Source organism: Danio rerio, chromosome 4 (genome assembly GCF_052040795.2).
Source record: "Danio rerio strain M-AB ecotype USA chromosome 4, GRCz13ab, whole genome shotgun sequence".
NCBI classification, from domain to species: Eukaryota; Metazoa; Chordata; class Actinopteri; order Cypriniformes; family Danionidae; genus Danio; species Danio rerio.
In genome coordinates this window covers 7,988,524-8,002,561 of record NC_141024.2, presented here as the reverse complement: position 1 = coordinate 8,002,561, position 14,038 = coordinate 7,988,524, and the positions used below count along the sequence as shown (strand labels likewise).

At 39.2% G+C, this 14,038-nt stretch overlaps 1 protein-coding gene and 5 long non-coding RNA genes across 8 annotated transcripts in view; 3 read left to right on the top strand and 3 right to left on the bottom strand.

The window, feature by feature from the left end:
• LOC141381592 (uncharacterized) overlaps positions 1–9,198 on the top strand; it is a 23,922-nt gene extending 14,724 nt beyond the window's left edge. The window contains exon 2 of the long non-coding RNA XR_015482732.2: positions 8,481–9,198. This is a non-coding gene — a long non-coding RNA (uncharacterized LOC141381592). The remainder of the gene's footprint in view (positions 1–8,480) is intronic.
• Positions 624–9,198, top strand: LOC147844623 (uncharacterized). 2 transcript variants are annotated; one of them, XR_015942221.1, is made up of 6 exons: positions 624–780; positions 871–990; positions 2,561–2,894; positions 4,717–4,873; positions 4,966–5,085; positions 6,650–9,198. It is a non-coding gene; the product is annotated as an uncharacterized LOC147844623 (long non-coding RNA). The 2 variants fall into 2 exon arrangements; XR_015482643.2 differs by lacking the exons at positions 4,717–4,873; positions 4,966–5,085 and having other exon boundaries at positions 2,561–3,400; positions 7,505–9,198.
• Positions 2,525–5,159, bottom strand: LOC147844622 (uncharacterized). The gene is made up of 3 exons (XR_015482720.2): positions 4,872–5,159; positions 2,966–3,064; positions 2,525–2,802 (listed from the first exon to the last, which is right to left on the bottom strand). It is a non-coding gene; the product is annotated as an uncharacterized LOC147844622 (long non-coding RNA).
• On the bottom strand, positions 6,614–10,424 carry LOC148679921 (uncharacterized). Its single transcript, XR_015942235.1, has 3 exons — positions 10,137–10,424; positions 7,069–7,167; positions 6,614–6,891 (listed from the first exon to the last, which is right to left on the bottom strand). It is a non-coding gene; the product is annotated as an uncharacterized LOC148679921 (long non-coding RNA).
• The window catches only part of LOC147844620 (uncharacterized), a 23,224-nt gene continuing 19,106 nt past the window's right edge, over positions 9,921–14,038 (top strand). The window contains exons 1-3 of one of the 2 annotated variants that reach the window (XR_015482589.2): positions 9,921–10,138; positions 10,231–10,350; positions 11,927–14,024. Coding sequence is in view for 1 of the 2 variants with exons in the window: in XM_087248017.2 (XP_087104143.2) it covers positions 10,116–10,138; positions 10,231–10,350 (143 nt within the window). In the remaining variant the exon portion in view is untranslated. Of the gene's footprint in view, positions 10,139–10,230; positions 10,351–11,926; positions 14,025–14,038 lie in introns of those variants that run through there. The other variant, XM_087248017.2, reaches the window with a different exon arrangement.
• Positions 11,891–14,038, bottom strand: part of LOC148679920 (uncharacterized) — an 8,599-nt gene continuing 6,451 nt past the window's right edge. The window contains exons 5-6 of the long non-coding RNA XR_015942230.1: positions 12,346–12,444; positions 11,891–12,168 (exon numbers count right to left, since the gene is read on the bottom strand). This is a non-coding gene — a long non-coding RNA (uncharacterized LOC148679920). The remainder of the gene's footprint in view (positions 12,169–12,345; positions 12,445–14,038) is intronic.

Below are 14,038 nucleotides of genomic sequence, written 5' to 3'. Positions count from 1 at the left end.
TGATGTCCACAGTAGACTGTAAACAAACACAGTGAAACTCTGCTATTGGACATCTCCACTGATTTATTTATTCTTCAGGACTCAAATTCTTAAATTTGACATAAAAATTGTGCAGCATCCATAGAAACGTCTGAAATGTTTATTTGACAAGCACATACCAACTTCATCTGCAGTAAAGACAGTAAAACAAATCAATACAGCTTCAGCTGCTCTCTGTTTAAAGTCACATTTTCTCAGTTCAAGCGGACATTCACTGATCAGTTTGTTTATGTTTTACATTTTATTCAACAATATTTTTTATGTTGAGCCTGAAATCAATAGTTTTTTGAAAATTGTTTCGTATTTTAATGATAATTATTTGATATTTCTACACTGTCAATCAAAAATATGCCCTGAAACTCTAAATAAAGTGAGAAAATTAATCACTTATGAATGATTAGATGTTTGAGTATATGCTTTAAACATTAAAAATTAGTTAAACAGACAGACATGTAGCAAAACTGTGCTCACGATGATCTGAGTTTAATTCCTGCCTCTCTGCCGATCCTGATTTAAATAGTATTTATTTATTCAGCGAGCTGCTCTTTTAGTCTGAACACCTTTGACAACAGCGACACCAGATCAGCACAGGTACACCGTTTTACTGGCGTCAAGTTGAGCTCCAGTAGCAGATGACAGCTCAGTGACAGACTCATAATGTCAGTCAACAGCAGATATTACAGCCCGACAGTGAAGAAAAGCCACACCAAGTGCAGAAATGGAGAGTAACGCGACTCACCTGTAAGGGACTTTGCTTCGTTGGTTTAGTTTGTAGTGATGTTGTTGTAGTGTTTGTGTTCAGTCATTGCTCTCTCTCTCTCTCCTCTGCAGCAGTGAAGATACACACGTGTGTCTGTTGTGTTTCTGCTGCAGATCTTTGAGCTGCGCTCAACAGCTGACGCTCCTCCACACGCTCCTCCACATCCAGGCGGATTCACAGCTCCAGGAAAGGTATTTATGAGCTCATATTTCCAGTAGAGAGTCCAGAAAGTGTGTTTGTTGTGCTGCTGCTCTGTCGCGTGTTTGTTGGGGGAGGGACTTTCTGTGGAGAGCATGTGATTGGCCAGATTTGGTGTAGAGTCATCAGTACAGTATGAGGAGACTTTAGATGTAAATGATGATATTTTCCAGTGTCTAATTGTGTTTAGTGACATTTAAAGCCCCACAAGCAGCTGTAAGATAATTTGAAACATGTTCATGTGTCTGATTGAAAAATAAGCATGTTTTCCACATTTTGAATAGTGAAATATAATAATATATTCGCATATGATGCAGTGTACATTTATTTAAAATAATTTACATTTGATATTAATTATTTGTGTTTATTTAATTTTTTTTTTCAAAATGTGTAGAATGTGGTTATCCTCCCATTGGAGAAAGAAATGTGGGTTTATGTGTGTGGTGATGGTGTAGGGGTCAGAGCACACAGCATAACATCTGAAGCTGTCACAGCATACCTGGGTTCAAATCCAAGCACTGTCGCTACTTTTTACTGCTGAGATAATCAGAAAAACAACATAGTAATTTTATGTGTGTTCCGGCTCTAATTACCTTGCGTTGGTGTGAGCCAGACATCGAGGTGGGTTTCGTACCCAGGCCTCTGTCGTTACCTTGTCCACCGCAATCTTGTGTTCATCCACTAGCCCATCATGGCTTTCAGTCTGTCAGCTGCTGTTTGGGCCACACTGTCTGATTGAATCCCATCAACCGAAAGTAAAGTAAGCAACAGTGGGATTTGAACCCATGTCTCCTGTATGTCAGGCAGAGGCTCATCCACTGAACCACAGGGCTTGACATCAGGCAGTAGTTGTTTTGTGAGCCAAATTACAAAGAAACATATGTCAAACCTTGTTTATGATGAAAACAGTGATAAAGCCTCATTCAGACACATTGATCACCATCTAGACTCAGTGGCTCAAGTCATAAACTATTGATCTTTAATCAAGGAGACCCGGGTTCAAACCTCACTATGGCTAATGTCCATCTTGACCTCATTATACTGACCAGGAGCCCCTGATGATGGAACGAAACCCATGATGAGTGAATAAACACAAGTTCTCTGAGGAAGAGACTCATAAAGACAAGAGTTCAAATCTGACTTGTATCTCGATCTGGCAGAAATAAGATTCGATCCTTCACACTTCTAAATAGCAGGCGAACACTCATCCTTTGAGCCACAGAGTTTGACATTTGGCAGCAGGTTTTTCGTGGCCCAAATTACAAAGAAACATGTGTCAAACCCTGGTCATCATGAGAATAGTGATAAAGCCCCAATCTGACCTCTCCTTCACTGTCCAGACTCAGTGGCTCAGGTCTTAAAGTATTGAGCTTTAATCTAGGAGACCCGGGTTCAAACCTCACCATGGCTAATGTCCCACACAATTCATTATGTTCACCAAGATGATGGACGCTGATGTGAAACTAATGATGGTTGATGAGTGAATAAACACAAGTTCTCTGAGGAAGAGACTCATAAAGACAAGGGTTCAGATCTGACATATATCTTGTTTTATTGAATCAGCTCACACACAGGTCAGCAGTCCAACATCAGTTCCAGCAAGTGTTCAGACATGGAGATCTGTGGCTCTGTGGTAAGAGCGCTGCCCCACGGCTTCAGGGGTTGCTGGTTCAAGGCCAGCCAGAACTCTGCGATATGAGTGAATGGTGAGTGAGTGTGAGGCGCGCCTGAAGAAGGGGGGATACCAGTTCGGTCTCCCCCTGGAGCTTCCGGAGCCGTGTCCAGCAGGGGTTATACTTTACAGCCTGGCAAAAAATTTAAAATGAACTGTATAAAAATTCTGGACCTTCGTCCCTTCCCCACCCGCTTCGGTTACCATCATTTACTTTGTAGAGGAGTGACCCTCCACAAAGCAAATGATGGTAACCGACATGTGCAAGACAAACACACACACATGATCTACATCACCTGTGCAGCAGCAGATGATCGTCATCAGTACAGTCAGTGTCTGTCCACTCGTCTCTGCTTCTGTTCAACAGACTTACAGTCCACAACACTTCACTGATCCTGTAGAGTCGACACACAAATAAACACATTATTACACACGCTGAATATCTGATCTAACAATAGACAAATAGACAAATATTATATATGTATCAAATATTGCGCCCTCCTGTGGAGATTTCTCTGAACTACACTTTTGCAAATCTTGAATCTACTGAATTTAAAATATTCGCCCTCTTGTGGGGATTTTTGTGGACTGCACTGCTGCCGCTCTAAAATAATGAATGTTTCTCCCTCCTGTGGAGATATTTCTGAATTACACCACTGCGAACTTGATGAATTATAAATGTTCGCCCTCGTGTGGTGATTTTGGTGAATGACACCACTGCAAATCTAATAGTATGAATTTAAACATGTCGCCCTCCTGTGGAGATATTTCTGAATTACACCTTTGCAGTTCAGTTGATTTGAAAGATTGTGCTGATGTTTTTCCTGAACTTCAGCACAGCAAATGTAAAGCACTGAGATTTCACCTTCCTGTGGCGCAGCTGTCGTTATGTGTATTTTCCTCCTCTATTGCTGACAACCAACATTTTATTGCCCTCGTTTAGAGATTTCTCAGAATTACACCATAACAAATCTTATGAGTTTAAAATATTATGATATATATTACTCTTGTGCTGATGTTTGTGAACTGCACTGCTGCTGTTATAAAATAATGAAGTTAAACGTTTCACGCTTGTGTAAAGATATTTCTGAATTACACCTTTGCAAATCGAATGATTCTGAGGTGCTGCATATTCTGCATTGATTCAATAAGCTCAATTGTTCTCTGATATTTAGTAGGTTTGTGATTTGTTTAGGTAAACCTCCAGAAACAGTTTAATATGCTCATTCATTTCCTATAAAATATGACTAGAGTCAGAAGGTTCATATCAACCATATTTATGAATTTGAGTAAGCTGTGATCTGACTTGCGGCCTGCATTATTGTGTTATGGATAAATTTAGGCTACATTATAATTAAACTTAACAAAAGAGACCGGCAGAGATTTATTCTGTTGTATTTTGAAGCTCTGATATAAAACAGGCAGAATTAATATCAACCTCTGCTTCAACTGTTGGTGTTTAATAAAGTGTTTTGCAGTTCTTTCACTTCAGAAAGATTACAGTAATAGCCGAGTGATTGACTATTTTTAAATGTGCATTTTGTAGTATGTACACACTTATACTCAGCAGACTACAAAATACTCTTATATAGATCAAAATGGCAGAGGACTGAGCAGTGCACTGAATGTGGATAATATGAATGTGTTTGTGAATCAGCTGATGTCCACAGTAGACTGTAAACAAACACAGTGAATCTCTGCTATTGGACATCTCCACTGATTTATTTATTCTTCAGGACTCAAATTCTTAAATTTGACTTAAAAATTGTGCAGCATACATAGAAACGTCTGAAATGTTTATTTGACAAGCACATACCAACTTCATCTGCAGTAAAGACAGTAAAACAAATCAATACAGCTTCAGCTGCTCTTTGTTTAAAGTCATTTTCTCAGTTCAAGCGGACATTCACTGATCAGTTTGTTTATGTTTTACATTTTATTCAACAATATTTTTTATGTTGAGCCTGAAATCAATAGTTTTTTGAAAATTGTTTCATATTTTAATGATAATTATTTGATATTTCTACACTGTCAATCTGTCAATCAGATCAGCACAGGTACAACGTTTTACTGGCATCAAGTTGAGCTCCAGCAGATGACAGCTCAGTGACAGACTCATAATGTCAGTCAACAGCAGATATTACAGCCCGACAGCGAAGAAAAGCCACACCAAGTGCAGAAATAGAGAGTAACGCGACTCACCTGTAAGGGACTTTGCTTCGTTGGTTTAGTTTGTAGTGATGTTGTTGTAGTGTTTGTGTTCAGTCTTTGCTCTCTCTCTCTCTCTCCTCTGCAGCAGTGAAGATACACACGTGTGTCTGTTGTGTTTCTGCTGCAGATCTTTGAGCTGCGCTCAACAGCTGACGCTCCTCCACACGCTCCTCCACATCCAGGCGGATTCACAGCTCCAGGAAAGGTATTTATGAGCTCATATTTCCAGTAGAGAGTCCAGAAAGTGTGTTTGTTGTGCTGCTGCTCTGTCGCGTGTTTGTTGGGGGAGGGACTTTCTGTGGAGAGCATGTGATTGGCCAGATTTGGTGTAGAGTCATCAGTACAGTATGAGGAGACTTTAGAAGTAAATGATGATATTTTCCAGTGTTTAATTGTGTTTAGTGACATTTAAAGCCCCACAAGCAGCTGTAAGATCATTTGAAACATGTTCATGTGTCTGATTGAAAAATAAGCATGTTTTCCACATTTTGAATAGTGAAATATAATAATATATTCACATATGATGCAGTTTACATTTATTAAAAATAATTTACATTTGATATTAATTATTTGTGTTTATTTAATTTTTTTTTTCAAAATGTGTAGAATGTGGTTATCCTCCCATTGGAGAAAGAAATGTGGGTTTATGTGTGTGGTGATGGTGTAGTGGTCAGAGCACACAGCATAACATCTGAAGCTGTCACAGCATACCTGGGTTCAAATCCAAGCACTGTCGCTACTTTTTACTGCTGAGATAATCAGAAAAACAACATAGTAATTTTATGTGTGTTCCGGCTCTAATTACCTTGCGTTGGTGTGAGCCAGACATCGAGGTGGGTTTCGTACCCAGGCCTCTGTCGTTACCTTGTCCACCGCAATCTTGTGTTCATCCACTAGCCCATCATGGCTTTCAGTCTGTCAGCTGCTGTTTGGGCCACACTGTCTGATTGAATCCCATCAACCGAAAGTAAAGTAAGCAACAGTGGGATTTGAACCCATGTCTCCTGTGTGTCAGGCAGAGGCTCATCCACTGAACCACAGGGCTTGACATCAGGCAGTAGTTGTTTTGTGAGCCAAATTACAAAGAAACATATGTCAAACCTTGTTTATGATGAAAACAGTGATAAAGCCTCATTCAGACACATTGATCACCATCTAGAATCAGTGGCTCAAGTCATAAACTATTGATCTTTAATCAAGGAGACCCGGGTTCAAACCTCACTATGGCTAATGTCCATCTTGACCTCATTATACTGACCAGGAGCCCCTGATGATGGAACGAAACCCATGATGGGTGAATAAACACAAGTTCTCTGAGGAAGAGACTCATAAAGACAAGAGTTCAAATCTGACTTGTATCTCGATCTGGCAGAAATGAGATTCGATCCTTCACACTTCTAAATAACAGGCGAACACTCATCCTTTGACCCACAGAGTTTGACATTTGGCAACAGGTTTTTCGTGGCCCAAATTACAAAGAAACATGTGTCAAACCCTGGTCATAATGAGAATAGTGATAAAGCCCCAATCTGACCTCTCCTTCACTGTCCAGATTCAGTGGCTCAGGTCTTAAAGTATTGAGCTTTAATCTAGGAGACCCGGGTTCAAACCTCACCATGGCTAATGTCCCACACAATTCATTATGTTCACCAAGATGATGGACGCTGATGTGAAACTAATGATGGTTGATGAGTGAATAAGTTCTCTGAGGAAGAGACTCATAAAGACAAGGGTTCAGATCTGACATATATCTTGTTTTATTGAATCAGCTCACACACAGGTCAGCAGTCCAACATCAGTTCCAGCAAGTGTTCAGACATGGAGATCTGTGGCTCTGTGGTAAGAGCGCTGCCCCACGGCTTCAGGGGTTGCTGGTTCAAGGCCAGCCAGAACTCTGCGATATGAGTGAATGGTGAGTGAGTGTGAGGTGCGCCTGAAGAAGGGGGGATACCAGTTCGGTCTCCCCCTGGAGCTTCCGGAGCCGTGTCCAGCAGGGGTTATACTTTACAGCCTGGCAAAAAATTTAAAATGAACTGTATAAAAATTCTGGACCTTCGTCCCTTCCCCACCCGTTTCGGTTACCATCATTTACTTTGTAGAGGAGTGACCCTCCACAAAGCAAATGATGGTAACCGACATGTGGAATAGCCACATACACACACAACCAATCACACATGATCTACATCACCTGTGCAGCAGCAGATGATCATCATCAGTACAGTCAGTGTCTGTCCACTCGTCTCTACTTCTGTTTAACAGGCTTACAGTCCACAACACTTCACTGATCCTGTAGAGTCGACACACAAACAAACACATTATTACACACGCTGAATATCTGATCTAACAATAGACAAATAGACAAATATTACATATGTATCAAATATTGCGCCCTCCTGTGGAGATTTCTCTGAACTACACTTTTGCAAATCTTGAATCTACTGAATTTAAAATATTCGCCCTCTTGTGGGGATTTTTGTGGACTGCACTGCTGCCGCTTTAAAATAATAAAGGTTTCTCCCTCCTGTGGAGATATTTCTGAATTACACCACTGCGAACTTGATGAATTTAAAATGTTCGCCCTCGTGTGGTGATTTTGGTGAATGACACCACTGCAAATCTAATAGTATGAATTTAAACATGTCGCCCTCCTGTGGAGATATTTCTGAATTACACCTTTGCAGTTCAGTTGATTTGAAAGATTGTGCTGATGTTTTTCCTGAACTTCAGCACAGCAAATGTAAAGCACTGAGATTTCACCTTCCTGTGGCGCAGCTGTAGTTCTGTGTATTTTCCTCCGCTGATGCTGACAACCAGAAACATTTTATTGTGTAAAAGGAAGCAGAAAGTCTTGAGGTCTAAACTAAAAAGTAATTATTATTAAATACAGACTTATCATCAAATGCTAAATATCACACAGTTTTTATGGGGATCTTCAAATGACAGCGAGGCTTGAGTTAAACTGAGGTCATCGTGAGCACAGTTCTGCTTCCTGTTGAAGCGAGTCGTTTTCTGTCTTCATCTGTTTCAGGAAGGATCAAAATCTGTTCTTGTTGACTTTATTATTATGATTATTTGAATCAGTTTTTAACCTTTGACATGATTTTGATCAGTGACTGAAGTTAAACATGACCTAATGTAGTGATGTGTTCAGCTGAAGCGTCTGAGTCTGTCAAATCTCTATTTTCAGGATCTGGGTAATTCTTCAACTACGAGCACTTTTATGTCCTTTGATCAAATATCCAAACATATATATAATTTTGTTCAAATTCTTCTTTCTATGTCAAACTAACAATAAAACCTACTTAAAAAAATGTAAAACCAAAACAAAATGAGGGTAAATAAGAGTGTTTTGTATATATGAAAGGCTTGTATCAATTCAAAGTTAATCGGTGAAGCTATTTTTCATTATTTTCACAATAAACTGTTGAAATGTCATTTCCATCACCACACACATTATTAAAAACATTTAAAAAGTTCTCATCACACATTAAAGTGTAGTCACAATGTATGAGTTCATGCTCTATTTAATATACAAATTCAGTTTATTTATTTTCTAATAAGCTCTTAACCAAATTAATATTAAGTTTTAGAGTGTGACAGGTGTACAATTCAGCACACAACTAATTTATTTCACTGACAAATGTATAATTATTATCGATATTGTGGAAATATTTGGTTAAACTAGAAACAAAAATGATCTTAGACAATGTTTGACTGCCATCATTTATGTCATTTAGAAATATAAGCTGTATATTGAGATGTGCTGGAATTGACATTTGTTCAGTTCACGATGGAGAAAATGTTTCTCTTCTTATCTAAGTTTGTCCTCTTACAGATCTTAAAACTAGACAAAGTGTTTAAACTTATGAGGCTATGTTACGTTCATTTTGAACAAGTTTTTTTTACTCAACTTCACAAGGCTAAAAGTGCCCGTAGTTGAAGAATGGCCCATCTACCAAGCCAGGTCAGAGGTCATGGAGAGCTCTCGAGGGGAACTGGATTCCTGGTGGATTAAAACAACTGATTCCTGAGTTTTTCTATTTTATGTGTAAATTCTCTGTTACGTAATTTTCTTTGTATGTAGGCGAGATTTTCTGTTTTAGTGTAAGGCAGGGAGATTGGCCAGCGAACTCAATGCCAGTGTGAAGCTCTCCTGCCGCAGAACCACAAACTATCTCCAGTAAATTATTTTAATTTCATTGAATCTGCGGCTCAGAGTCTTCTCTTGATCTGACACAGCAGTCGTTTTGGTCTCAACTGTTCATTTCCCTCCTAACAATGTCAAAATAATTATTAAAGCATATACTCAATCATCTAATCATTCATGGGTCATTATTTGTGCTCACTTTATATTGAACTTCAGCACAAATGCTTGATGAACAATGTGGAAATATCAAACCAATACGAATGTAATATGAAACAATTTCCAGAAGCTGATGATGACAGACTTGACATCAAATATTGATCAATTAAATGCTAAACATGAATATTGAACCTCCAAGCTTGTGACTTTCTCACCATGATGTTCTTCACTCCAGATGATCATTTAGCCTGTAGGTAATTAATGCGCCACTCATCAATAAAGACACATAGAACTTGTTTGATGAGCTCTTATATTGGGGATGCAGAATGTTTTCATTGCTTACAGATTTAATTGACGCAGACACAAATGATAATTTTACCAACAAAAATACGAACACATTTCCTTCACTAAATGCCTTATAAAGATATAAAGATGACTGGCTGCTTTATTTTTAATCCTAAATTGTATTAAGCCGTTCAATAAGTTTTAAATTATGAGTATTTCTGTTGCTGAATGAAAACGCAATGAGTGGATGTAAAAAATCTTGTGAATTCTGCAAGAGGCATATTTGGTCAGTCTTTCTCCAATAGTATCTGCATGCAGACTTGGATTTGCAAACTGAGACTGCATATATTAGACTTACAATGTCAGACGCTGCACTCAATGGAGCTAGTTACGTCATTGTGAGGGGTGGGGTTAGGGGTGCGCTTTAAAGCGCAGATCCCATTCGCTCCACTAGGCGGAATCAGCGAGCTGCTCTTTTAGCCTGAACACCTTTGACAACAGCAACACCAGATCAGCACAGGTACACCGTTTTACTGGCGTCAAGTTGAGCTCCAGTAGCAGATGACAGCTCAGTGACAGACTCATAATGTCAGTCAACAGCAGATATTACAGCCCGACAGCGAAGAAAAGCCACACCAAGTGCAGAAATGGAGAGTAACGCGACTCACCTGTAAGGGACTTTGCTTCGTTGGTTTAGTTTGTAGTGATGTTGTTGTAGTGTTTGTGTTCAGTCATTGCTCTCTCTCTCTCTCTCCTCTGCAGCAGTGAAGATACACACGTGTGTCTGTTGTGTTTCTGCTGCAGATATTTGAGCTGCGCTCAACAGCTGACGCTCCTCCACACGCTCCTCCACATCCAGGCGGATTCACAGCTCCAGGAAAGGTATTTATGAGCTCATATTTCCAGTAGAGAGTCCAGAAAGTGTGTTTGTTGTGCTGCTGCTCTGTCGCGTGTTTGTTGGGGGAGGGACTTTCTGTGGAGAGCATGTGATTGGCCAGATTTGGTGTAGAGTCATCAGTACAGTATGAGGAGACTTTAGAAGTAAATGATGATATTTTCCAGTGTTTAATTATGTTTAGTGACATTTAAAGCCCCACAAGCAGCTGTAAGATAATTTGAAACATGTTTATGTGTCTGATTGAAGAATAAGCATGTTTTCCACATTTTGAATAGTGAAATATAATAATATATTCGCATATGATGCAGTTTACATTTATTTAAAATAATTTACATTTGATATTAATTATTTGTGTTTATTTAAATTTTTTTTCAAAATGTGTAGAATGTGGTTATCCTCCCATTGGAGAAAGAAATGTGGGTTTATGTGTGTGGTGATGGTGTAGTGGTCAGAGCACACATCATGACATATGAAGCTGTCACAGCACACCTGGGTTCAAATCCAAGAACTGCCGCTGCTTTTTACTGCTGAGATAATCAGAAAAACAACAAAGTATTGTTATGTTTGTGTTCCCCCGCCTCGTAATTTCCTTGCTATTTGTACTTTCGTTGGTGTGAGCCACACATCGAGGTGGGTTTCGTACCCAGGCCTCTGCCGTAACCATGTCCACCGCAACCATATGTTCATCCACTAGCCCATCATGGCTTTCATGCTCCTTGGGCCTCTTTGTCTGACTGAATCCCAGCAAGTGACAGTAAAGTAAGCAATAGTTGGGTTAGAACCCATGTCTCCTGTATGGCAGTCTAATGCACATCCACTGAGCCATGGCGCTTGACATTTCACAATGGTTGTTTTGTGAGTCAAATTACAAAGAAATTTGTCAAACCTTGGTCACGGTGAAATCAGTGATAAAGCCTCATTCAGAAACATTGCTCACCATCTAGACTCAGTGGCTCAAGTCATAAACTATTGATCTTTAATCAAGGAGACCCGGGTTCAAACCTCACTATGGCTAATGTCCATCTTGTCCTCATTATACTGACCAGGAGCCCCTGATGATGGAACGAAACCCATGACGGGTGAATAAACACAAGCTCTCTGAGGAAGAGACTCATAAAGACAAGAGTTCAATTCTGACTTGTATCTCGATCTGGCAGAAATGAGATTCGATCCTTCACACTTCTAAATAGCAGGTGAACGCTCATCCTTTGAGCCACAGAGTTTCACATTTGGCAGAAGGTTTTTCGTGGCCCAAATTACAAAGAAACATGTGTCAAACCCTGGTCGTGATGAGAATAGTGATAAAGCCCCAATCTGACCTCTCCTTCACTGTCCAGACTCAGTGGCTCAGGTCTTAAAGTAATAAGCTTTAATCTAGGAGACCCGGGTTCAAACCTCACCATGGCTAATGTCCCACTGAGTTCATTATGTTCACCAAGATGATGGACGCTGATGTGAAACTAATGATGGTTGATGAGTGAATAAACACAAGTTCTCTGAGGAAGAGACTCATAAAGACAAGAGTTCAGATCTGACATATATCTTGTTTTATTGAATCAGCTCACACACAGGTCAGCAGTCCAACATCAGTTCCAGCAAGTGCTCAGACATGGAGATCTGTGGCTCTGTGGTAAGAGCGCTGCCCCACGGCTTCAGGGGTTGCTGGTTCAAGGCCAGCCAGAACTCTGCGATATGAGTGAATGGTGAGTGAGTGTGAGGCGCGCCTGAAGAAGGGGGGATACCAGTTCGGTCTCCCCCTGGAGCTTCCGGAGCCGTGTCCAGCAGGGGTTATACTTTACAGCCTGGCAAAAAATTTAAAATGAACTGTATAAAAATTCTGGACCTGCGTCCCTTCCCCACCCGCTTCGGTTACCATCATTTACTTTGTAGAGGAGTGACCCTCCACAAAGCAAATGATGGTAACCGACATGTGGATCAGACACATACACACAACCAATCACACACATGATCTACATCACCTGTGCAGCAGCAGATGATCATCATCAGTACAGTCAGTGTCTGTCCACTCGTCTCTGCTTCTGTTCAACAGACTTACAGTCCACAACACTTCACTGATCCTGTAGAGTCGACACACAAATCAACACATTATTACACACGCTGAATATCTGATCTAACAATAGACAAATAGACAAATATTACATATGTATCAAATATTGCGCCCTCCTGTGGAGATTTCTCTGAACTACACTTTTGCAAATCTTGAATCTGCTGAATTTAAAATATTCGCTATAACAGCACCTTCTTGTGGTGATTTTTGTGAACTGCACTGCTGCCATTCTAAAATACTCAAATGCAAAGTTTCTCCCTCCTGTGGAGATATTTCTGAATTACACATTTCCAGATTTATTGATTTGAAAGATTGTGCTGATGTTTTTTCTGAATTTTAGCACAGCAAATGTAAAGCACTGAGATTTCACCTTCCTGTGGCGCAGCTGTCGTTATGTGTATTTTCCTCCTCTATTGCTGACAACCAACATTTTATTGCCCTCGTTTAGAGATTTCTCAGAAGTACACCATAACAAATCTTATGAGTTTAAAATATTATAATATATATTACTCTTGTGCTGATGTTTGTAAACTGCACTGCTGCTGTTATAAAATAATGAAGTTAAACGTTTCACGCTTGTGTAAAGATATTTCTGAATTACACCTTTGCAAATCGAATGATTCTGAGGTGCTGCATATTCTGCATTGATTCAATAAGCTCAATTGTTCTCTGATATTTAGTAGGTTTGTGATTTGTTTAGGTAAACCTCCAGAAACAGTTTAATATGCTCATTATTTTCCTATAAAATATGACTAGAGTCAGAAGGTTCATATCAACCATATTTATGAATTTGAGTAAGCTGTGATCTGACTTGCGGCCTGCATTATTGTGTTATGGATAAATTTAGGCTACATTATAATTAAACTTAACAAAAGAGACCGGCGGAGATTTATTCTGTTGTATTTTGAAGCTCTGATATAAAACAGGCAGAATTAATATCAACCTCTGCTTCAACTGTTGGTGTTTAATAAAGTGTTTTGCAGTTCTTTCACTTCAGAAAGATTACAGTAATAGCCGAGTGATTGACTATTTTTAAATGTGCATTTTGTAGTATGTACACACTTATACTCAGCAGACTACAAAATACTCTTATATAGATCAAAATGGCAGAGGACTCAGCAGTGCACTGAATGTGGATAATATGAATGTGTTTGTGAATCAGCTGATGTCCACAGTAGACTGTAAACAAACACAGTGAATCTCTGCTATTGGACATCTCCACTGATTTATTTATTCTTCAGGACTCAAATTCTTAAATTTGACATAAAAATTGTGCAGCATCCATAGAAACGTCTGAAATGTTTATTTGACAAGCACATACCAACTTCATCTGCAGTAAAGACAGTAAAACAAATCAATACAGCTTCAGCTGCTCTCTGTTTAAAGTCACATTTTCTCAGTTCAAGCGGACATTCACTGATCAGTTTGTTTATGTTTTACATTTTATTCAACAATATTTTTTATGTTGAGCCTGAAATCAATAGTTTTTTTTAAATTGTTTCGTATTTTAATGATAATTATTTGATATTTCTACACTGTCAATCAAAAATATGCCCTGAAACTCTAAATAAAGTGAGAAAATTAATCACTTATGAATGATTAGA